Source organism: Leptosomus discolor, chromosome 23, assembly GCF_034619465.1.
Source record: "Leptosomus discolor isolate bLepDis1 chromosome 23, bLepDis1.hap2, whole genome shotgun sequence".
Lineage (NCBI taxonomy): Eukaryota > Metazoa > Chordata > Aves > Leptosomiformes > Leptosomidae > Leptosomus > Leptosomus discolor.
The window spans coordinates 3,588,626-3,612,130 of NC_141413.1; the positions used below are offsets into that span (position 1 = coordinate 3,588,626).

The 23,505-nt window shown below is 67.7% G+C and overlaps 4 protein-coding genes across 4 annotated transcripts; 2 read left to right on the plus strand and 2 right to left on the minus strand.

The window, feature by feature from the left end:
• Positions 1–1,389: 1,389 nt before the first annotated feature.
• Positions 1,390–4,125, minus strand: LOC104346047 (caspase-3-like). Its single transcript, XM_086477049.1, has 4 exons — positions 3,924–4,125; positions 3,602–3,774; positions 1,773–1,902; positions 1,390–1,646 (listed from the first exon to the last, which is right to left on the minus strand). Exons 1-4 carry the CDS (start codon positions 4,123–4,125, stop codon positions 1,390–1,392), a joined length of 762 nt encoding a protein of 253 aa, XP_086333175.1.
• A 1,778-nt stretch (positions 4,126–5,903) lies between these two features.
• RETSAT (retinol saturase) lies at positions 5,904–12,087 on the minus strand. Its single transcript, XM_086477091.1, has 11 exons — positions 11,913–12,087; positions 11,225–11,407; positions 10,459–10,700; positions 9,567–9,768; positions 8,823–9,020; positions 8,598–8,717; positions 7,764–7,902; positions 7,478–7,587; positions 7,025–7,191; positions 6,511–6,670; positions 5,904–6,049 (listed from the first exon to the last, which is right to left on the minus strand). Exons 1-11 carry the CDS (start codon positions 12,085–12,087, stop codon positions 5,904–5,906), a joined length of 1,842 nt encoding a protein of 613 aa, XP_086333217.1.
• A 620-nt stretch (positions 12,088–12,707) lies between these two features.
• On the plus strand, positions 12,708–18,567 carry ELMOD3 (ELMO domain containing 3). Its single transcript, XM_086477050.1, has 10 exons — positions 12,708–12,782; positions 13,461–13,473; positions 13,506–13,568; positions 14,085–14,164; positions 14,367–14,490; positions 15,669–15,791; positions 16,350–16,480; positions 16,984–17,060; positions 17,155–17,282; positions 18,368–18,567. The coding sequence occupies exons 1-10, from the start codon at positions 12,708–12,710 to the stop codon at positions 18,565–18,567; spliced, it is 1,014 nt and encodes a 337-aa protein (XP_086333176.1).
• A 2,458-nt stretch (positions 18,568–21,025) lies between these two features.
• Positions 21,026–23,505, plus strand: LOC147413879 (alpha-2B adrenergic receptor-like). Its single transcript, XM_086477052.1, has 2 exons — positions 21,026–22,166; positions 23,327–23,505. Exons 1-2 carry the CDS (start codon positions 21,026–21,028, stop codon positions 23,503–23,505), a joined length of 1,320 nt encoding a protein of 439 aa, XP_086333178.1.

Sequence of the window (23,505 nt, forward strand, 5' to 3'; positions counted from 1 at the left end):
CCGAGGAGGAGGCCGGAGCGCCGCCCGGCTGCGTGTCTGCGGGGCAATTTCCCAGAGAAACGGGAACGATTGAATTGTGCTCCAGGAGCTCTTTGAACCCCGGCCCTGCTTCCCCCTGGATCTGAGAGGGCGGTAGAGTCTCCAAACTCTTTTATTCCTGCAGGCTGAGCGACCGTAGCGGGGAAGGAGCCGCCTTGGCGGGAGGGAGGGAGGCGGCACAAGCATCCCCCGCGCCGGGCCGCGGTGAGCGCCGAGCGTGGGCTGCGCTGGGGCGGCTGCGGTGAGTCAAGGTCCGGGAGCAGAGGGGGGGGTGGGGGGGAAAAAAAATACTAAATGAAATCAAAATTACCTCCGGCTGGGTTGGGCCCTGCTTATCGGAGCTGAATTGCTCAGGGCTACGCCAAGAAATGCCGATAGGGCCGGGGTTTATCCGAGAAGCCGTTAGGGCGGAGGCGGCGCGGGGTGAAGCTTCGGTGGGGGGCTGCGCCCCTTGGAGCCCTCCTTCCTTCTCCTGGCTGGCTGAGGGCCGGCCCCTGGGGATGTCCCTGCGTTCCCCGGGGAGGTTTTTCCCTTGCCGTGGCTTTTGGGCTCATTCCTGGTCCCAAGGAGAGGACCTTGAGCAAATACGTCGGGTCCACGGGGCGTCCGTCCCCTCCGCTCGCGTCCTGGCGGGAGCTTTTCGCCTCTGCCCTCGCTCCCCTGAGAAGGAAGCTCGCCAAGACCCGGTTATCCGACGTGAGCTCTCGGAGCTGCCTTGAGCAGATGCTCTCAAATCCACGCCCTGACCTCCGCTCCAGATCCCACGTTAACCCACCGACCTGCAAATCCTGCTCACCACTCTGTATTTTATTTATGGGTTTTCCTAAGTTTTGAATTTTAAACAGCCTCATGAAGAAACAGCTTGAACACGAGGTGATCTTTACTGCCAGGGCAGCAGTATTTTCATTATGGGTAGGGCACCGGCCGAGTAAACACGTCAGCTTTGCCTCTGTAAGACGAAAGTCCGTGGCCTGTGAAAGGTTGTTTAGATTAAAAGAAAAAAAAAGAGCCAAAACGGACAAGGTTGGAGCTCATTCGTGCGAGAAAATGAGGGGGAGAAGCAGGTTTACGGCCCCCTCTGGCGCTGTGGCGCGGGGGTGCTGCCGTGGGTGTCGCTGCGCCGTCCTGCGCTTAAATCGGGCGGTTTCTGCTCTGCAGAAGGTGCCGTGGTGAGACCTGCCCCAGCCGCCCTTGGCTTCTCAAAACCTCCCCCCGGTTACTCCTGCCTTGAGCCCGTCCCTGTCCCAGAGGGGGTTTCTGTTGGTTTTCTCGTACCTTCTCTTCCTCCCCCCCGCCGTGGCAGGGGACGTCTTGCAGCCGAGCCGCTGCTCTTCGCCCCTCGGGCTCTTCTCAAACACCCTCCTCCTCCTCCTCCTCCTCCGCCACGGGCGCGCCGAAGGGGCAGACCTCCTGCAGCAGGTTGGTGACGAAGCAGGGCATCTCCTTGCACCCCTCGTAGGCGCCCCTGGCCTGGCAGCCGACGGCCACCGCCCGGTTGATGCGGGTCACGAGGCGGTTGAGGGCCAAGTGACGCTCCTCTCCTTCCAGGACCTTGAGCAAGGCCTGGAGGAACATGGATCCGCAGAGGTTGAGGAAAGCCACGTAGCCTGCGGGAGCGTGAAAAGAGGGCGGACGTCGGCCGTGCCGTGGCCCCGGGATCGCCGCGTTTCCACAAGGAAACGTTTGTGGCCGGCGCTGGTGTGTCGGGGGGGGGGGGGGGGGCTCTCCCTCACCTGGGCTGCAGGCGAACATCACGGCGGTTTGGGGGGGGATGCGGAGGTAGGCTGCCTCGCACCTGGGCTCGGGCGCCGCGCCGTCGCACTCCACAACCACCCCCGGGTCGAGTTCTTGCCCCCGACAAGCCTGCGGGCGGAAGGGTTGCGGTGAGCTGCCCTCTGCTCTGCTCTCCCCCTTCTGCCAGGACGCTCCTGGGGTCTTTGGGGGCACCCTGTGGATCTGTAGCCCCCCCCCAAGCCAAGCCTACAACCCACCCCGCCGTGCAGAGCCTCTCCCAGCTCCGTTCCCCGAGTCCTACAGCCCCCGTGGCTCCTCTCCCGCCTCCATCCCCTTCCCGCCTCGCCCCTCGCCCGTCGTCTTCCCGCCTCATCCGTCGCGGCTCGGCTTTTCCCTCGCGATGGGGCTCCCTCCTCCCTCCCCGACGCCGGGCTGGTTCCCCTGCGCGTTTCCCCCTCCACGGCAAACGTGGGGCTGCCCGTGAGAACCCAGAAATACACCGGGAAGCACGAGATTCCCCCTGGGAAGGGGCTGGCAGAGGTTCCCCCCGGAGCCCGGCCCGCGGGCAGCCCGGCTCGTACCCGGTCCTTTCATCCCCGTGATGGTTTGGGCTCTCTGGCAGGGACGGAGCACCGGGCTGGCATTGGGAAGGGGCTGGAGCCAAACCAGCGCTGCCGGAGCCGCTCCGAGGGCCCGTTTCAGCCCTACCCGGAGCTGTCGCTGCCGTGACACGTCGGCCGGGACCAGCGTGAACATCTCCCAGCGTTGGGGGAGAGGGGGGGGCGTCCCCTCAGCTCTCCCCCTGCAACGCCCTGGCACCGAACGGCGCCGCCGGGCGCCGATGCCGAGGGGAAGCGACCCCCTGGGCGCCCCCGGCCCCGCCAGGGTCGCTCGAAGAGGGCAGCGTTGGGCAGCGCGAGGTGCCCAGAGCAGCCTCTGCGTTTGGTGGCCGGTTTGGGGGACGGCCCTGGCTGTCACCGCTCCCTGAAGGGCGGCCAAGCCCTTCACCGGGAGGCAGCGAGTGCCGTGAGTGGTTTACGGCTCGCTTTGGGGTGAAAAGGTTTCTTTTTGTTCCCGTAATGCTGGCGGAGCTCACGCTATCTGCTGGGATCGGGCCAGCTGCCGGGTTCGTTGTCGTTTGATCGGATCCTCCCTGTCAGCCCAGCCTTGGAGCGTACTTCCAGGGCTCCTTTCCTGCAAGGGCATGTTCACGCTCCCCCTCGCTTCACTGCTTGGGAACCAGCTACGGGCTTTATCGTTTGTTATATTTGGGGTTTTTTTTTTCTCCCACAACGTCACCAGTTCACAGCTGGGCGTCTCCCAGCCCTGCCCCGGGTGTTTGCTGTGCCCAAACCTCCCGGTGATGGGATTTGAAGGCAGCTTTTACTGATTCATCTGTATCCTGGTGGTATCTGGGAGGAATATTTGATCCCAGCAGCGTCATGTGCTGTGGCCAACCATTTGGTTGCGGCCCAGGTAGTCCAGAGGGCACGAACCACTGGGAGAAACGCTCCTGTCTGGAGGCGCTGGGAAAAGGCCGGGGCTGTTTCCCGAAGAAGGGACACGTGTGTGGGTGATGGCAGGCTGGGAGAGGAGTGTTCGCAGTGAGCAAAGAAGCCTCAAAATCAGTGAAAGGATGACAAAAGAGGGACGGGGGGTTGTGGTGGGAAGCTGGGGAGCACCGAAAGGGTCAAGCTCCCACGTGGAGGCAGCAAAATCCACCATTCACGCAGACTTACAGCGGCCTTAAGCCTCGCGCTGGTGCCAGCCTAATTCTGTGCCAACTTAGCAAAAAAGGGACCGGATCACCCTCCGGCGGCTGCGTTACCTGGATAAAGAAGATTTTGGGTATTTCGGTGAGCACCGGGCACTCCTCTGAGGCTAAAATCCAGAAAATCCGGCTCAGCCGAACGGGCTCCGAGTCGCAGCCGAAGACGACCCCCTCCTCGCCGTGGCTGGAGATGATGCTCACAAAGTAGTCCCCGTGCCGGCAGCCACGCTCTGCCACGAGCCGGCCGAGGCGATGAGCGGTGCTTGGACCGGTGGAGGGTGCTCAGACCAGCGAGGTGGGGCGTGGGGAGGCGGCTGGGCGTGGGGGAGGATGAGGAGGGGCTTTAGGGGGTAGGGGGGGGACACACACACACGCGTACCTCGCTGGTAAAGGGCCTCCATCTCCTTGGCTGTCTTGTTGTGCGTCAGCGTCACCTCGTAGTTGAGCCGGGAGAGCGCCCTGGAAAGCTTCTCCGCTTCCCTCCTGGCTCCCCTCCGCGTCCCAAGCACCGCGGCGCCGGCGCCGCTGCGGAAATCGGTGTTGACGATGATGAGGGCCCGGCTTTGCCTGGGCTGGGACATGCTGGGGGGTCCCCCTCGGCTGGGGAGGTGACCTCCAAACACACACACACACACACCCCCACCCCGGCTGGGGAGCTCGGGCTCGTCTGGCTCCTTCGGGACGGCCGGGCGAGCGTGTCCCGCTCCGCCGGTGACTCAGCGCCGGCGGATCCTCCGGGACAAGGCAGGAGCGATGCCCTGGCGCCCGCGGAGGGAGCGAGATGGCACGGGGGCGTGAGTCACGGGGGCAGGCGAGGGCCACGGCTCGCCCCGGGGTTCAGCGGGCACCGCCGGCTGCCGGAGGGCTGGGCGGGCACCATCAGCCTGGGGCGTGTGAGGAAGGGAGGGGAAAAAAGAAAAAAAAATATGAGGATTTTTTTTTTTTCCTCCATGGGGATCGGAGCGGGATGGAAATGCCTCTCGGGAAGCACCGGGCAATCCCTCTCTGCCTTCCTCACCCCGTCTGGGTCTTTGTTTTCCCCCGCAAGCCAGGCAATTCCTGCTGCCCGTGGGGAAAACAGCCCCATCCCGCTCCCCTCGCCAGGCTGGTTTGGCCCCTGCCCGCTCCCGGTGGCTGGTTTGACCCCCTTGGCGTTCCCCATTTATGGCACTTCTGCAATTATTCCTCCCCAAAACGGGCTGGGGGGCTGCAGGATGAGCCCTCAGAGACACAGCCACAGGGACGAGCCCCAACTTCATCCCTCGTCTCCTTCCCTTCCCAACCTCACGCCGCGGAGTGCCGCCAAGCGGCCCCCTCGCGCCGCCCTGACCCCAGCCCTGCTGCTCCCACATCACAAGGGGCGAAACCACAAGATGCCAGTTACGATATTTATTTCTTTCCGGCCTCACGTGCTTCCCTTCCCGTTCGGAGAGGCCTTTGATCATCTTCCCAAGCTTTTCCCAGCAGACAGACAGCCTAGGCTTGGCTTTTTTTACTAAAGGAGAGGGTGGTTGCCCCGGGAGGGTCGGGCAGCGCCGGAACGCGGCGGCATCGGGGAGCTGAGGGGCTGCGTCACTGCAGCCCTGCTCTGCAGGACACCATGGCTCTTAAATAGCTTTAAATCTGGCTTAAATCAATCTGGGGCTTAGGCTGGCGTGATTCCTTCTTGCTTAAACACAGCCAGTGCCCGGCCGGCGGCTGGCAGGGATTTACCGAACCTGTCTGGCGCTGCCGGGACGAGCCGGGACACGGCCCCGTCTTACGGAGGTGCTGCTGCTTCTGCCTCTGCAGCCCCCGGGGTTGCCCACGTGGCACTTTCGGAGCCCAAATCAGCACCAAAGCTGCCGTCTGGAAGGCGGGGGGGGGGGGGGGGGGGGGCGGGGGGAGCATCCCGGGGGTGACCCAGCAGGTCTGGGGGATGCCAGCGAAGGTCGATGCTCTTGTGATGGTCCAGGCGGCTCTGGGAGGCTGGTGGGGCTCAAGGTGCCGCTGGTAGGAGCTGTTGGGTCTCACCGCCTGGGGCAACCTGGGTTTTGGGGGTGGCTTGGCTTCTTTGCTGGCCGCTGCTGCTCTTGGAGCCCCTCTTCCCTGGGCTGGGAGAAGGGGGTTACCCCCAAAAGGGCAGCCAGGGATCAGCGCTGGCTTGTACTCGCTGGCGGTGGACGTTGCGGTGGAAGGGGGTGAGGTCTGGATGGGTCAGGTCCTAGGAAGCTGGCTGGAGGTGGGAGCTGCGATCCTTCGGCTCTGCGCCGGCAAAGGACGAACTAGGGGTGACTGACGGCAGCAAATAAGGCATTGGGGGTGATCCGGTGGGCTGGGGCGGGCGGGAAGGGGGTCCTGGCCGTCGGGGCGGTGGGTGTTAGTCCCGCTTCTTGGCGGCGGTGGCCCGCGTGCGCTTTCTCAGCCAGCCCACGTCGACGTAGAGGTTGCGCTTGAGGACGGCGCTGCCGCAGATGAAGGCTCCTTGGAGGGCGCCCATGAAGCCGCCCAGGCACAAATCCTGCCCTGGAAGAGAGCGGGAGGCGGCACTGGCGGTGGCTGTGGGCCTCCTCCCCTCCCCCCGCCGTGAGCAGCTCGCGCCCTCTGGCCCCAACCGACCCTCAGGGCTGTTGTGGACGTCACCGTCCCCAACCATCAGCCACCTTCCAGCTGCCCCCACGCCATCCCTTGGGGTTGAAGCCCCAAAACCCCTCCCTGGTTGACTCCTTCCTTCTCCCAAGCAGGGAAAAGGCCTCATCCTGCCCAGATAAGATAAATTAGGGAGCCAGGAGCTGGAGGAGCCCTTTTCTCCTCCCGTTGGGACCACCCAGCTCCGCTCAGAGGTGCTCCGGCAGCTCTCGCGTCACGCCGGCAGTGGCTCGTCCCGTTGTTTCATTGCAGGATGGAAGGTTTTCTGCCCTCCGTCTCCTGCTTCCCCGGAGGTGTCCTCCTCTGAGAACGTGGGGTCGGGGTGGTGGCCGTGGTACCTGTCAGGTAGAGGTTGGGGATGGCCGTCTGCGCCCTCACGGTGGCGATGGCTTCGGCTCGCAGGCGGGCGATGCTGTGGTTGACGCCGTATATCTCCCCGTTGGGGCTGGCGATGTAGTGCTGGTTGGTGAGGGGCGTCCCGCCGGAGAGGTACTCGATCTGGGGGAGGGGACAAGGGGACCACTTGGTCTGCAGGGGGTAGGGCTCATGGTGTGGGGTGTCTGGTGCTCCAGAAAGCTGTTTTTGCGGGGTACGGGCCGTGGCGGGTTTCCTTGCGGACCCTTGGGTGGTGGTTCTGGCCAGGTTTGGTCCCAGGATGGTCCTAGAGGAGCATCGTCCCCCCCTTGCACCACGCACGGTCAGGAGGCAGCAGCGGTGGGTCGGTGCCACCCTGCCCAGCTGGACCTCACGTCCAGCAGGCCCAGACCCAGCTCCTCCGTCTGCAGGACGGGGCTGGTTAGACGGGACCCAGGGGAGGAGCTGGAGGACCCGGGAACCCCGGGGGTTCCTCACCCTGTCCTCGATGCGAGGGTAGAGCTTGAAGACCGTCTGCATGATGGTGTCCACAAAGGTCTTCTTCAGCTCCTCGTAATCCTCTCCTCGCTTATGGACCGGCTTGTCCTTCCACTCCTCAAACCACTCGTATTTGGCGAAGGTCAGGATGGCCAGCGTGGATTTACCTGCAAGAGGACAAGGGCAGGGGGGATTGTCCCTCTGCCCACCCTCACGCCACCGTTTGGCTGCCACAAACCCAACCCTCCCCGGAGTCCCCAGCTCTTTGTGGTCCGTGTCTTTCATCCGGGTACCTTGAAGACCACTTTCCATGAGCAACCCGCTCAGCAGCTTTGACCCGTGGCTACTTGAGACAAAAAAACCTCCTCATTTGCCCTCACCAACCCAACCAAACCCCAGCGAGAGGTTTTCCAGCCCCTCCCGAGTGTTTGTGGTTGGGGCTTCCACCTTTACCTGGGTGCCTCATTTCCCAGGTGGGGTCCTTGGCCGAGGGGCAGGTGACAAACAGGAAAGGGATGTTCCTGGCAGCTTCTTCTCTGGAAGAAGCCAGGTAGCGGTTCATTCTGCAGAGAGAGGCAAGGGTTTGAGGTGGGTTTCGGTGCAAACCTTGCCCTGGATTCTTCTCACGGCCGAACCCCTGCGCAGCGAGAGGACCTGCCAGGAGCGTTTTCTGAGTCACCACCCAGGAATTCAGCTCCTTCTGCTTGACGAAGCACATCGAAGGTGAAGCCCAACCTACGTTTCATCCAGGTCGTTTCCTGCGTATATGAAGTAGTTGATGGGCTCCAGCCCCAGCTCTTCCCTCGAGCCCTTAACACCTACGAAGACGATGAAGCCCCCTTCGCCGTGTGTCACCATGCGAAGCTGAGCCTGGATCTCTGTGATACCGAGGGGAGAAGGGGGAAATCAGCGTTCGCTGGGCTCCTCAGCTCCAGGGAAGTGGCTTCTCCTAGGAGAAGCCCCGCTCCCATCTCCGTCGCTCCCACGTTGGCTCGTGAAACTGGTGTATCCCAAAACACCCTCCGCGTGCTCGAGGGGTGGGACGGCACCTCCCGCAGACCGCAAGGAAGGCGGCAGCGCCGTGATTTCCTACGGGGGGCTGCTTTAGGGTACCCTGGGCTTGAGCTCTTGCTGGATCTAACGACCTTCTGGGGTTCGAAGGCGCTTCTGCTCTGCAGCCTTAAAGGTTGTGGACCAGGACCGGAGCGTTGCCGAGAGGGCTCCCCCCAAAGCCGTGCCCCCTTCCCCCCAACCCCACCTCTTCCACAGCAGGAAGATTTCGTGGCAGCCCTGAACCCCGCTCCAAGTGGACTTTGGGGGTGCTACGCTGTGGGCTTTAGGGACGCTGAGCATCAAGCCGGGGCTTTACCGACGACGGCTGGTTTTGGCAAAATAATTGAGGTTTGGTTAAAAACCCCGTGAAGAAACGTGTGGCCAGGGCTGGTTTGGACTGGTGCGACACACGAGCCACGGGGTTTTGCTGAGCTCTACGGAATAACCATGGAGCAGCCGCTCTCTGACGTGGTTCGTGGGGGGATTAACCCCAATGAAGCCCAACGCCGCCGCGTTTTACCGGGCAGCGCCCGCGCCTCCGCCGGCAGGAGCCGTTCGTAGGTGTTGAAGATCCCGGCGTCCGAAATGATGACGGGAGCGAAGATGTTCACCAAATCTTGGCCTTTCTTGACGCTCACGCCTGGAAGGGAAAGACGTCGGGGCGGGGGTGAAGGAACGGCTCCGGTGAGAATCCACGCCGTGGCGGGGAGAAGCCCCGTGCGCCCCGCGCCGCGCCGGCGCTCACCGCAGGCTTTGCCCTGGGCGTCCAGCAGGATCCTCTGCACCGGCGCCCTTCCCAAGACGTTGCCTCCGGTTTTCCGGATAACGGGGATGATGTGGAAGGCGATTTCCCCGGCGCCGCCTTTGGGGTACCAGGCGCCGCGGAGGAAGTGGTTGACCAGGATGCTGTGCATGGAGAAGCTGGCCTTGGAGGGCACCACGCCTGGGGAAAAAAGGTGCCAAATCGTGGCTTTGCGGCTTATCCTGAAGTTTTTCGGAGGAGGAACGCCCCCATCCTCGCTGCCGTACGGCAGGATGGACGCGGGCGAGAAACGACAGGTCGTCGGCACCCGGAGGAGCGGGGCGGGCGTCAGACGTGGGCGGCCCCGTGGCAAAGCCCGCGGCCCTTTGGCAACTGGGGCTGTGCCACCGAAGCGGCCGAGCCGTTGGGGGCCACGAGCAAAAACCCCCCCGGGGCGGGCGGGAGGCAGGGGCAGGGCGAAAGGGTTACGGCGAGGCCGGGGGGTTAAGAGGAGCGGCCGCTGCCCCGCCGTGAAGCCGCAGGATGCGGCGAGAAAGGGCTGAAGGCGAGCACCGGGGACGAGCTGCTGGCTTGGGGACAAGGATTTGCTCCCCGGCAAACCGCGGCAGCCGTCACCCTGATAAAAGCAAAGGAAAAAAAAGAAAGGGGGGGGGTTGGGGGACTTTTTCTGTTCCCAAAGGGTTTAACTGCATCTCCAGGGTGCCCCGCGGCCTCCCGGCCACCTACCGTAGGTGGGGAAGAGGTAGCTGAAGACGGCCCTGAGCTCGCGGTTGGCGGTGAGCCCGTCCACCACCTCCTTCAGGCTGCACCGCGCCAGCCGGCAGAAGGGGCTGAGCCACGGCAGCAGCCCCGAGCGGCACAGCAGCGCGGCCAGCGCCGGGGGGATCATTTTCAGGACGGCCACCAGTGCGGTCCCTCTGCAGACGCTCTGCGGGAGGGGAGGCTGCGGATGAGCATCCGCCGCCGGCGCGGCCACTGCCGCCGCCGCGGGCTCGGAAGATGCTCAAAAGTGTCTTTTTTTCTCCTCAAACGTAGCCAAAGTGTCTTTTTTCTCCTCAAACGTAGCCCTTGGCTGGCAGAGAGGCGGTGGCAGCTCTGAAGCGCCGCGAGCCGGGGAGCTGCGGGCAAGGGGAGCAGCTGCCTCACCCCCCTACCCCCCAAAAAAACCACCCCACCTCCGCTGGGGTGAAGGCTCTGGGCCTTCGCGGTGGTTTCAAGGCACGGATTAATTAATGCTTGTTGAGCACCGGTTTGGTAACGATTGCAATCGCTCTGCTGGCTGGGAGGACCCGGAGCATCATCCCACGGGGCTCGGGGAGGGGGTGGTTGGGGCTCATGGGGGTCCCAGCCCATCCCCTGGGACCACGAGCAGCCTGGGGCAGCAGGGTGAAAACTCCAGGTGGTTTTGAGGCAGAAAAGGGAGATTTTTGACCTATTTCCCAACGCTTTTAGAGCCAGGCAGGGCGGGGGGGGGGGGGGGGGGGGTGAAACACCGTTACTCTGCAGGTTCCCTGTTCCCCCTTTCCCTCCTCGTGTGACCCCGCAGAGAGGGACCAAAGCCAAAAACCTCCCCCGTCCCCTCCCCACGGCAAAGCCAACCCCCCCCCCCCCCCTCTACCTTCACCAGCCGCTCGAACTCATCAATAGCGGCTCCCTCCCCGGGAAACTGCTTCTTCAAGCCCTGGAAATATTCTTCCTTCCCCGAGCAGATGCGGTACGTCCTGCCGTCCCCCGGCTCCCCCAAAACCACGGTGTCGTAGGCGGCCGGGAGCCGAGCCCACTCCAGCTGCCCCTCCGTCAGCTGGTCCACCATGAAGCGGGTGATGGAGCCCTCCTCCATCTGCCCCACGTAGTGGATACCTGGAAGGTGGATTTTGAGGTTATTTTAGGGGCTTTTTTGCGCCCACTGTTGTGTTTTTAAGGAGCTTTTAGGAATTTCGTTAAACATCGGTGGTTTTCCTTTCTGTATCACTGTAAATAATTAATCGTGTGCAGCTCGAGGAACACCGAGAGCTGGACTTTGTCAGCTGGCCGAGGGGGCTGTGCCCTGAGATGACATCCCCTGGAGGGGGAATTCTGCAGGGGCCGAGCGGGATACGGGGAGTTTTATCGGGTTTTGGCGTTAACGGTGACGAGGTGCGACCGGCAGCGCCTCGTCCTTCAGCGGGAGGGTGTTGGGGCGAGGGAAGGGGGGGTGATACCACGTCGGTCGTGCACAAAAAGCGCTTGTAGAACCCAGGGCGGGCGCTGAGGACGCCGCTCTGGGTCCCCAGGGGTGTGTCGGGGGCGAGTCCTACCACGGGCATCCCCCCGCGGCTGAGCCCCCCTCCCCGCGTGGAGCCAGGGGTGGATTTGGGCCCCCAAAGCGCGGACGGGGGCCGTACCGGTGTCGAACTCGAAGCCCTTCTCGGTGAAGGTGTGGCAGCAGCCCCCCAGCTTGCCGTGCTGCTCCAGCACCAGCACCCGCTTGCCCGCCTTCGCCAGCAGCGCCGCGGCCGCCAGGCCCCCGATGCCGCTGCCCACCACGATGGCATCGAGCCCCGCGGGGACTTGGTCTGCTGAGAAAACTGGGGGGGTGGGGGGTGGGGGGTGGCATCCTCAGCGCTGGGATGCGGCACCCCCCCCCCGCAGTGGGCACGTGGTACCCGGAGGGTGACCCCCAAAACCTTGCCGGGGGGAGATGCCGCGCCAGGGGGTGATGCCACCCCGGGGGGTGATGCCACCTCGGTGGGTGATGTCACCCCGGGGGGGGAGATGCCCCTCTGGGGGGGGTCGTGTGGCTCCAGGGGGTGGTGGGGTGCTGGGGAGAGATGCCACCCCAGGGGTCGATGCCACCTCGGAGGGTGATGCCACCCCGGGGGGTGATGCCACCTCGCTGGGTGATGTCACCTCGGGAGGAGATGCCACTCTGGGAAGGGCTCAGGCTGCGTCAGGGGCTAATGCTGCCCCGGTGAGTGATGCCACCCCGGGGGGTCGGTGACCCCCCGGGGGGTGATGCCGCCCCGGCGGAGCGCAGGGATGGGGGGGGGGGTGTCCCACCGGGGGCGGGGGGGGGGGGGGGTTGCCCCGTACCTGTCTTGACAACCGTCCTACGGGCAGCTTTGTCGGTAACGAGCGGGGCGGGCGGGCGCCGGGCATCGGCGGCGAAGGGGTTGGGGTCGCCGCCCGCGCCCCGCAGGAACCGGGCGAGGAGGAGGAGGAGGAGGAGGAGGAGGAGGGCGAGAAAGAGCAGCGCGTACGGCCACATCGCTCTGCACCGCGGGGCAGCCCCGCTCCGCCTCGCGGTGAGCGGGTGGGTGGCACCGGGGGGGGGGGGGGGGGGGGGGGCGGGGCGGGGCCGGGAGGCGGCCCCGGACGCTGGGAGGCGGCCCCGGTCCCGCAAGCCCTGCCCCGTCGCGGCGTCAGTCGCGTTCCCCGCGGTTTGGCCCTCCCGCGCCACCATCCGGCCGCGCCCGCGCGGTGCCTGCTGGGTACTGTAGTCCCGGCCGCCGCCGGTGGGGAGGTCAGTGGCGACGTGGACTACAACTCCCAGCATGCAGCGCGGCCGCGCCTGCGCCCTCGCGCGGCGGCGGAGCCGGGGGGTCCCGGCGGGCGGCCTGGAAGGTCCCGCCGCTGCTTCCGGTGGGTGCGGGGGTCAAAGGGCAGAGCGGCCCGGTGGGGCGGGGCGGGGGGGTGTCGGCGGGCGGTGGGCCGCGGGAAAGGGGCGCCCCGGGGCCTGCGGGGGGGGCGGGTAGGCCGCAGGAGAGGCCTCCGGGGGGGGGGCGGGCGGCGGGCTGTCACCCCCCGGGGCCACCCGGTGCCGCCACCTGAGGCTCCGCCGCGGCTCCCGGCCGGGTGGGGGGAGACCGCCTATTTTCCCCGCAGGGTATGAGCGGAGACGCCGGCGGCTCGGAGCGGCCCGAGGAACGGCAGCGGTTCCCCGCGCCCGGCAAGTCCCTCCCCGTGCGTGTCAGGCCCCGGCCCGGCCCCGCGGGGTGTCCCCGGGGGCGGCCCCGCGCCGTGCCCGGCCTCTGGGCAGAGCCCCTCGGTGCCAGCCAGCGCCTCCCCCGCCTTGTCGCTGCCTTTACGCCCCTAGCAAGCGATCTTCCCGTTCCCCGAGCTGGTAACGGGACACAACCGCACCCGCAGGGGTCCGAGCCGCTCTCAGCGGCAGAGGAGGGCGTTGGGTCCCAGAGTTTTGGGGTTTTGGGGTCCCCTCCCCGGGGGGAGCGCTTTGTTTTGTGGGTCTGTTCCGGGGGGGGGGGGGATGGTGGCATCTCTGTCCCCGCTGAGATCTGAGCGCTGCGACCCCGCGGGCTCCCGCAGGTCCCGCTGCGGGGCCGCCCCCGGGCGCTGGTGAGCTGCGACCCCCCCCCCGTCCTCTGCGGGGAGCTCGTCGTTGGCTGGGGGGGGGGGGAAGCACCCAGGGGGGCTCGAAGGGACCCCCAGGACCCCAGCGCTCTACACAGCCTTCGCTTTGCCCCAAACTTGCCCAGGAGAAGCCTCGCGGTGCCTGGGGGGGGCGGGGGGGGGACACGCTCTGCTTGGGGCTCCCCCCCCAGAGAAGGGGAGATCCTGCCCCGAGGTGTCCCCAGCGGCGCTGGGGGAAGGGAGCAAACACCCCCCCCCCCCCCCCCCCAGGGTCTCCCAGCCCGCGCTGACCCCCGGGGGCCTTCCCTTCGGCAGAGACCAGCGAGGAGCTGCGGCGAGCCCGGGAGGAATGGGAGGCTCTGGAAGAGACCCAGGCGGGTACGGCCGAGGGGGGGTCGGTACCGAACCGGGGGATGGGGGGAGTGCCAGAGGGCAGGAACGGGTGGGGGTGGAGCTGGAGGGGCATTATTTGGGGAAGGGCGAGAGCTGGGGAAAGGGCCCAGCGTCCAGAGGGAAAGAGAGGGGACGGGAGACCCGCTGCCTTCCCCCAGCTCCCCAAATCTTCACCCTTCTGCCACGCTGGAAGCCGAACTGGGGGGACAGGGGAGTGCCAGAGGGTGGGAGCGGGTAGGGGTGGAGCTGGGGGGGGGGAGGGCGTTATTATTTGGGGAGGGGAGAGAGCTGAGGAAAGGGCTCAGCGTCCAGAGGGAGAGAGGGGGGACGGGAGACCCGCTGCCTTCCCCCAGCTCCCCAAATCTTCGCCCTCCCGCCGCGCCGGACGACGGCAGCGAGCTGCCCGCGCCGAAACGGCCGCTCGGGCACAAGGCGGGAGCTGGTTTTGGCGCGGGGGCTCGCCTTGGGAGGGGGCTCACGCCCTGCCCTGCCCCCCTGCAGGGCTGGGGGGGGCCGCCCCCCCGATCTCCTTCGGCGAGGCGCTGCGGTACTTCCAGACGGCCGATCTCGCCGAGTGCCGGGTACGGGCAGGGCCCCGCGCTCTCCCTCGCTCGGGGGGGGGGGGGGGGGAAGTTTTAGTAAGTAGGAGAGGGGAGCGCAGCGGGACCCCCCCCCCGACCCCTTCCCCCCCCCCATCCTTCCCGCCTTCCTCCCCTCCCGGTTCCCCCCACCGGGACCGGTTCCTGACAGTTCCCTCCCCGGTTTTCTCCTCCGCAGGGGAAGGTGGCGGCAGCGGCGCGAGGGCGAGGGCGAGGCCTGGCCGTGCTGCTCCGCGGCCTCTTCGGGCCCCCCCGGCTCCAGCCGCGGCTGCGGGGCGAGCGGGACCTGGCGCTGGCCATGGCGCACTGTGAGTTGGCCCCGGCACCGGCCGGCACCCCCCCTCCCCGCCGCCGGCGCGCCGAACCCCTCGAGGGGGGCTGGGGGTGGCGGTGGGGTGTCCCCCGCCTCGTCCCGCCGCCTCCTCTGGCTCCTTGGCCGCTCCTCGCTGGGGGACCGCAGCGCACGGGCCGGGACGGGTTTCCGCGCGGTTTCCCCCCCCCCTCCCCCGGCAGGCGGCAAAACTCCGGCGCTGCCGGGATTCTTCGGCCCCGCCACGATGCCCCTGCGGTCGCGGCGCTTGGGGTCTGCGCCTCGGGTGCGCTCGCCTCCCCGCTCCCCCCCGGCGGGACGGGACCCCCCGGGACGGCCCCTCGTCACCGTCTGCCTGCGGGACCGGGCCGGGGCTTCACCCCGCGGCAGCTGGGGGCTTCTGTCCCCACCGCGGCTCCGTGCGGGGGCAGCGGGGCAGGGGCGCCGAGGGGCGTTTTTCGGTGCAGAGGGGTGTCTTGTTTGCGCTGAGGGGGAGTTTTCGGCAGCGACGGGCAGTTTTTTGGCGGCGAGGGGCGTTTTTCGGCACCAAGAGGTGTTTTGTTCAGTGCTGAGGGGCAATTTTTCGGCACTGAGGGGCGTTTTTTGGTGCAGAGGGGCAAATTTTCAGCACCGAGGGGTGTTTTTCGGCACCGAGGGGCATTTTGTCTGACTCCAAGGGGTGTTTTTTGGCACCAAGAGGTATTTTGTTCAGTGCTGAGGGGCAATTTTTCGGCACTGAGGGGCGTTTTTTGGTGCAGAGGGGCAAATTTTCAGCACCGAGGGGTGTTTTTCGGCACCGAGGGGCATTTTGTTTGGCGCCAAGGGGCGTTTTTCAGCGCCGAGGGGCAATTTCCAGTGCCAAGGGGTGTTTTGTTCGGCGCCAAGGGGCAATTTTTCGGCTGAGGGGCATTTTTTTGATGCGGAGGCACAAATTTTCAGTACCGAGAGGCAGTTTTTCAGCACCAAGGGGCAAATTTTCAGCACCGAGGGGCAGTTTTTCAGCACCAAGGGGCAAATTTTCAGCACCGAGGGGCAGTTTTTCAGCACCAAGGGGCAAATTTTCGGCGCTGAGGGGCGTTTTTCGGCACCAAGGGGCATTTGTTGGTGCCGAGGGGCAATTTTTCAGCGCCGGGGGGGGCGTTTTTCCCGCTGCCAAGGGGTGCTGTCTCCCCCCAGGCGCCCTGGATGACGGCGAGGGGGTGCACCGGCGGATCCTGCAGACGGTTTACCGGCAGCTGACGCGCTCCCGGCTGGGCTGCCCGCGCTACGGGCCGCACTGGGAAGAGCTCGGCTTCCAAGGTAGGGCCGGGGCAGCCGCCCTGTGCCGAGGGAGGCGCCGCGGGGGCTGCGGGAGGGCTTTGCTGCTCGTCCCCTCGCCCTCCAGACCCTCCACGGCCCCGGTACCGAGCCCCGGTGCCCCAGCCCGCTGGGGCAACCAGTACAACAGCCGCACTGGGCGGCCCAATAACCCCAGCACCCGCTGCCGGCTCGGGCCCGGCGTGGGCGTAACGGCTTTGCCCGGGTGGTTAATGCTCTTCGTTAGCGCTAACGAGCCCGGGTCGTCAACCAAAACCAGCGTCGCTGAGGCTCTGGGTGAGCCGGGGCCGGGCCGGGCTTTACCGAACCCGAACCCCTCACCGGGAGGGCGGCAGCTCCGCTCCCCCTCCTGCCGCCTGCGCAGCCGGCGGGGAGGGTCCAAACCCGTCCCCGGGGGTGGGTAGAGCCGGAGCCGCGGCTTCCCAGAGAGGGTCAGCCCCAAAAAGGGCCGTTTCCCCCCCCCAAAGCTGTCCCCTCGGGGCGGGGAGAGGCCGATTCCCCCACGGTCCCTGGCGTCACCGGGCTGTGCCGCCCCTCCAGGCGCGGATCCCGGCACCGACCTGCGCGGGACGGGGATGCTGGGCCTGATGCAGCTCCTCGCCTTCCTCACCGACCCCCAGACGCTGCCGCTGGCTCGTGAGATCTTCCGGCTCTCCCGGCACCGAACCCAGGCACGGCCCTTCCCCTCCGGCCCTTCCTCCCCGCGGTGGGACCTGCCTCTTCCTTGCGACCCCGCGGGGAACGGGGGAGCCCCCCAAAATCCTTCTCTCCGCAACAACGGCTTCATTCCCGGGGCTGCCTCGTCCCCCTCGCCCCGGCGGGGGGGTTGGTCCCCCAGGAGCCGAGCTTGGAGGCTGGAGCCGAGCTCCGTTGAGCCGGGGGGGTGGGATTTTGGGGGGAGAGGAGAGGTTTGGTGCCGGGATCCCAGAGCTCGCGGGGGATATGGGAGCGGGTGGAGCCGGTGTCCTTCAACCGGACGGTTTCGCCGCGGGCGCCGTTGGGTTTAGGGCTGGGTGTGAGCTCGGCTCGGCCTGGGCCTGCTGGGGGGGTTCCCCGCTGCCCCGGGGGTGCTGCCCGGTGGGGTTGGGGCCGTGGCAGGGCTGGAGGCCGCCGGGCACCGCCGGGCACCGCCGGGCACCGGGGCTGTCTCCAGCCGGCGCTCGCTCTCCCGCAGAATTTCCCGTTCTGCCTCATGTCCGTCAACATCACCCGCATCGTCCTGCAGGCCCTGCGGCAGGAGCGGCTCTCCAGGTGAGCTCCGGCGTAGCCGGGCCCCGGGAAGGGGGGGTTTTGGCGCCTCAACCACGGGGTCCTACCCTGGGCTGAGCCCCCCTGCCCGTTGCAGGGAGTGCAACCGCCGGCAGCAGGTCATCGCCGTGCTCAACGACCTCCACGCCGCCGCCTTCCTGCGCCTCTACCGCGTCTGGAAGGGGCAGCACAAGACCCTCGCCGATTCCGACGCCCTCCTCAAAGGTGCCTTTGCCCCCTCCCCTCCTCTCCCGGCCGGGGCGAACGCGCCGAGGCCCAGAGCGCCAGCCCGGCGTGTTCTGGGCGCCTCGAGGCCGAGGCCGAGGGCTGCGGCGCCCCGAGCCCCCGTCGTCCATCGCTTTAACCTCCCGCCGCCGTTCGCACCCGTCCCAGCGCTCCGTGGGGTGGGGTTTCCCCCTGTTTTGCACCTCAGAACTTCCAAGCGAGCCCCCCTGGAATTTCACCCATCCCAGCGCTCCGTGGGGTGGAGTTTCCCCCCGTTTTGCACCTTCCAAGCAAGCCCCCCTGGAATTTCACCCGTCCCAGCGCTCCGTGGGGTGGGGTTTCCCCCCGTTTTGCACCTTCCAAGCAAGCCCCCCTGGAATTTCACCCATCCCAGCGCTCTGTGGGGCGGGTTTTCCCCCCGTTTTGCACCTCAGAACTTCCAGGTGAGCCCCCCTGGAATTTGACCCATCCCAGCGCTCCATGGGGTGGGGTTTCCCCCCATTTTGCACCTCGGAACGTCCAGGTGAGCCCCCCTGGAATTTGACCCATCCCAGCGCTCCGTGGGGTGGAGTTTCCCCCCCGTTTTGCACCTTCCAAGCAAGCCCCCCTGGAATTTCACCCATCCCAGCGCTCCGTGGGGTGGGGTTTCCCCCCGTTTTGCACCTCAACTTCCAGGCGAGCCCCCCGGCAGCGTTCGGGGGCCGCTGTGCCGCGGTGGTTCGAAGCGGGTGACAAACGGGGACGTTCCCGGCTCGCCGGGTGCCGGTGGAGTCGCCGCTGTTCGCCCCGAATTCACCGGGCGGGTTGTTGGCTCCGGAGGCGGCCGATGGCAGCGGAGCCGCTGGGATGCACCGGGCTAACGGCTCCCTCCCCCCCCCCCCCCCCCGGGCCCGGCTGCCGCGGTTCGGCTCGGCCTCGACCCGGGTTTCCCCTCCTGGGGGGCGCTCGGGGGGGCGCTGAGCGCGGCCGGGGCGGGGGGGTTGGCGAGGGGCTTTTTGGGCAGAACCCGAGGGGATACGGTGGGACGCGGGGAATAACCCCGGGAGCGCCCCGTGGCCTCACGTGCCCCCCTTTGACCCCCCCAGAGCTGGAGTTAGCGGCCAAAAAGAAGCCCCGGCAGCTCCTGAAGGCCCTGGAGGCCTACGGCAGCCGGAGCCCCGCCGGTAGCCGGAGCCCCACCGGTAGCCGGAGCCCCGCCGGCGGCAACCGGGCGGGCGAGGAGCTCGGCTTCACGGGTGTCTGCGACCTGCGGGCCGAGCTGGAAGGAGAAGCACAACTGGGCTGAGGCGGGGGGAGCCGCGGGGAGCCCCGTGCCTCTGGTTCAGGGGGGCTCGGGAAGCGTCGAGGTGGTGGCCACGGAGCGGTGGGAGGTGGCCACCGCCCTGAGAGGGGTCTGGGCTGCCACGGAGAGGAGGGTTTTGCCTTAAAAACCCCCCCCCAAAACCCCTAAAAACCCCAGAAAAGGGCGCCGGGTCCTTCCCCGGTTGCGGCATCGGCCTCGCTCGGTGCCGCGGGAGCGAGCGCGGGGTTTGGGGTGGGAATTCCCCGCAGGGAAGGGGGGAGACGTGGCCGAGCAGGGGGGGTTGGGGGGGCTGGGGTGGCCTCGAATCTGTGCGCCCCCCCCCCCCCCCCAACGGGAAGGTTTAGGGGGAGCTGGGGCGCGGTGACGGGGCTCTCCCGGCTCCGGCGGCACCCGGGGGGGTTTGAACCCCCCGCGTTGCCCTGCGGCACCTCCGTTTCCCGCTGAGGGTGGGGTAAGAGCGGGAGCAGCGTCGCTCCCTCCTTTCCCAGCCCGCCGTGCCTCAGTTTCCCCCTTTAAAAATCCAAATTACAGCCCCGTCCCCCCCGGGGACGAGCCGGGAGCCGTAACGGCTGCCCCGTGCCCGACGGGAGCCCTCGGCGGGTGCGTAGAAACGCTCCAAAAACATCTTCAGCCCTCAAAAAAGAGGAGGGGGGGAAGCCCCAACCCCCCAGATTTGGGGATAAAAGGTGTGTTTGGGGAAGAGAAGGGAGGAGCTGGGGGGATAACGTCGCCCAGCGGCCCCTGACGGCTGCCCGGGCCCGGACCCCTCCGAAACAGCCGTCGCCTTCGCGGTGGCAGGGCCGGAAAATGCCTCCACCGGCCCAAAAAAAACACAATAAAAGGGCAAAAAGGGGCCGCGGTGGAGTTTTTTCTTCTCCCGACGCTGAATTGTTGTGTAAAAGCCCGGGGGGGGGATGGGGGGGGGCAGAGGGGCGCGGGAGAGGAGCCGCCTTGGGGGTGGTTTTGGGGGGGGGGACCGGGGGGGGGGGGGAGCGGCTGCTGCTGCCCGGGGAGCCCCCGGCTGGGCTGGTCCCGGCACCGCCTCCCCGGACGGCTGGGGACGGGGGGGGGACGGGGGGGGTGTACCGGGAGGGATGGGGTTACGGGGGTACCGGGGAGGGACGCGGGTACCGGGGAGGGATGCGGGTACCGGCGACGGATGGGCGTACCGGCGAGGGATGCGGGTACCGGGGAGGGACGGGGGTACCGGGGAGGGACGGGAGGTACCGGGGAGGGATGCGGTACCGGGGAGGGACGGGAGGTACCGGGGAGGGACGGGAGGTACCGGGGAGGGATGCGGTACCGGGGAGGGACGGGAGGTACCGGGGAGGGACGCGGTACCGGGGAGGGATGCGGGTACCGGGGAGGGACGCGGGTACCGGGGAAGGACGCGGGTACCGGGGAGGGATGCGGGTACCGGGGAGGGACGGGGGTACCGGGGAGGGATGCGGTACCGGGGAGGGACGGGAGGTACCGGGGAGGGACGCGGTACCGGGGAGGGACGGGAGGTACCGGGGAGGGACGGGAGGTACCGGGGAAGGACGCGGGTACCGGGGAAGGACGCGGGTACCGGGAAGGACGCGGCCGCCCGGGGCTCGGCGGGGCAGGAGCGCTCCCGCAGCAGAGCCCGTCCCCGCGGCTGCCGCCTGTCCCCCCGCTCGGTGCCGCCCGGTTCCGCCCCGGGGCGGTGGCTCAGCGCCCCCCTCCCTCCCCCGCTGCCCCCCCGCGTCCGCTTAAAAACCCGCGGAGGCGGCGCCCGGCAGCGCAGAGCCCGGCGGCACCGGCGGCACCGGCGGCACCGGCGGCACCGGCACCGGCACCGGCGGCGGGAGGTGGGGTGCGGGCAGCGCGGGGTGCGGGCAGGGGACAGAGAGGGCAGGGGAGGGGACAGCGGGCAGGGCAGGGGACCGCAGGCAGGGTGCAGGCAGGGGACAGGGAGGGTGAGGGCAGGGTGCGGGGTGCGGGCAGGGGACAGGCAGGCAGGGGACAGCGGGCAGGGCAGGGGACAGGGAGGGCAGGGGACAGGGAGGGTGAGGGCAGGGTGCGGGGTGCGGGCAGGGGACAGGCAGGCAGGGCAGGGGACAAGGAGGGCAGGGGACAGGGAGGGTGCGGGGTGCGGGCAGGGGACAGGCAGGCAGGGGACAGCGGGCAGGGCAGGGGACAGGGAGGGCAGGGGACAGGCAGGAGACCGCAGGCAGGGGACAGGGAGGGTGCGGGCAGGGTGCGGGGTGCGGGCAGGGGACAGGCAGGCAGGGGACAGCGGGCAGGGCAGGGGACAGGCAGGCGACAGGGCGGGCAGGGGACAGGGAGGGTGCAGGCAGGGTGCAGGCAGGGCAGGGTGCAGGCAGCATGGCAGGGGACACCGGTGTCCCCCAGCAGCACCCCGCGGCCTCGTCCTCCCGCAGCCGGGGCCACCGCTGAGCCGGCAGCCGGCGGGAGCATGGAGGGCCCCGCGGGCGGGTACTCGGCGCAAGCCACCGCCGCCATCGCCGCCGCCATCACCTTCCTGGCGCTCTTCACCATCACGGGCAACGCGCTGGTGATCATGGCCGTGCTGAGCAGCCGCTCGCTGCGGGCGCCCCAGAACCTCTTCTTGGTGTCGCTGGCGGCCGCCGACATCTTGGTGGCCACCCTCATCATCCCCTTCTCGTTGGCCAACGAGCTCCTGGGCTACTGGTACTTCGAGAAGACGTGGTGCGAGATCTACCTGGCGCTGGACGTGCTCTTCTGCACCTCCTCCATCGTCCACCTCTGCGCCATCAGCCTGGACCGCTACTGGTCGGTCAGCCGCGCCATCGAGTACAACGCCAAGCGGACGCCGCGGCGCATCAAGTGCAGCATCTTCATCGTCTGGACCATCGCCGCCGTCATCTCCCTCCCGCCCTTGGTCTACAAGGGGGAGAAGAAGGCGGCGGCGGGCGGGCGGCCGCAGTGCAAGCTCAACGAGGAGGCCTGGTACATCCTCTCCTCCAGCGTCGGCTCCTTCTTCGCCCCGTGCCTCATCATGATCCTCGTCTACCTGCGCATCTACCTGATCGCCAAACGCCGCCACCGCTCCCGCCCGGCCAGCGCCAAACCGCCGGGCTCGGGGCCGCCCAGCGCCGCCCCTCCGGCCGCTGCGGAACCCCCGGGGACCTGCCCGCCGGCGGACAGGACCTCGCTGCTCAGCCCCGAGGAGCCCCCGACGTCCCCCAACCCCGCGGCGGCGACATCCCCGCCGCCCGGGGGCCGCCCCAGGGACACCTTGGCCACCGGGACGGGGCGGGTGGTGTTGGCGCGGCGGCCGCCGGCGTTGGACCCTTGGAGGAGGAAGACTCAGGTCAACCGGGAGAAGCGTTTCACCTTCGTCTTGGCCGTGGTCATCGGCGTCTTCGTCCTCTGCTGGTTCCCCTTCTTCTTCCTCTACAGCCTGGGCGCGCTCTGTCCCCGGCACTGCAAGGTCCCCGACGGCGTCTTCCAGTTCTTCTTCTGGATCGGCTACTGCAACAGCTCCCTCAACCCCGTCATCTACACCGTCTTCAACCAGGACTTCCGCAAGGCTTTCCGACGCCTCCTCTGCCGCCGCCGAGCCCGACGCCCTGGTGAGGGGCCCTTGGCCACCTCCTTCCCTCCTTCCCTCCTCCTCCTCCTCCTCCTCCTCCTCCCGGCTGCACTCGCCGCCCGGAGCATCCCTGGGGCTGGGGGGGGGGACACTTTGAAGCCCCCCCCAGAGCGACGATGGGTTCCTCCCCGCCGCTGCCTGCTCGCTGCCTTCTCTCGCTGACAGATTCCCCGTGGGGACCCCCCAGAGACCCGGGGGGGGGGGGGGGGCACACACAACACACGTGCCACCGTGCTGTAAACCCTGTCCCCAAGCCTGGTGGCATCCCGGCAGGTCGCGTTGCCCCCCCCCCCCCCATGCCAAGGCGGCGCCGCGGCCTTTTAACAATAAAAGATATTTTGTAATAAGAAAAAAATGTCCCTTTTTGTTAAGGGGGGGTGTGGGGTGTCATCGCGTGTCCCCCCCCTCATCCCTGGGGACTGCCGGGGACAAGAGCCGCGGCCCGTGCCGGCCGGCAGCGCGGGAGCGAGGAATGCGTGCCGTGCCGGCGGAGCGGGAACACGATGTCTGGGAGGGGGCGGTTATTTATGGCAGCGCCCGGGAAAGGATAAATAATAACCGTTAAAAAATAACAGAAAAACCCCAAATGACCCCAAAGAACGAACCTCCGGCGCTGCCGGCCCCGAGGCCGCTCAACCCGACGGGGGACGGGGACAGAGCCCGGCGCTGGGGTTCGTGGGGCGGCCGCGACAGGGGACCCGCGGGTGTCTCGTGTGGGGTTGTGCTGCCCCCCCCGGGGCGTCGTGCCCCACACTTTGGGGGTGGGACCCACACCCGCGTGACCCGCACCGCCCCGTCGTGACCCACACCGCCCCGTCGTGACCCGCGCGGGTGTAACCGTGGGTGACGGTGGAGCGTCGTGACCCACGTCACGCCGGTGTGTTGTGGCGCGTGACGGTGTGTCGCGACCCACAGCGGGGTGTCGCGACCCACACTGCTGCCGTCGTGACTCGTGACGGCGTGTTGCGACCCACGCCGCTGCGCTGTCGCTCACTCTGCTGCGCCGCGACTCACGGTGGCACCAGGGTGACCCTCACCGGGGTGTCGTGACCCACACTGGTGCACTGTGACCCCCACCAGTATACAGTGACCCCCACCAGTGCACAGTGACCCCCATCAGTATACGGTGACCCACACCAGTATACAGTGACCCACACCAGTATGCGGTGACCCACACCAGTATATCACGCCCCACACTGGGCTACCACCACACCAGTGCCCCCCCATCACTGGGGGACATGGCCAAGGCCGACTCGCCTCTGCAGCGGCGGCGCCAGCCCCATCTCCCTGCCCCACCGCGGGACTTCACCTCCATCTGA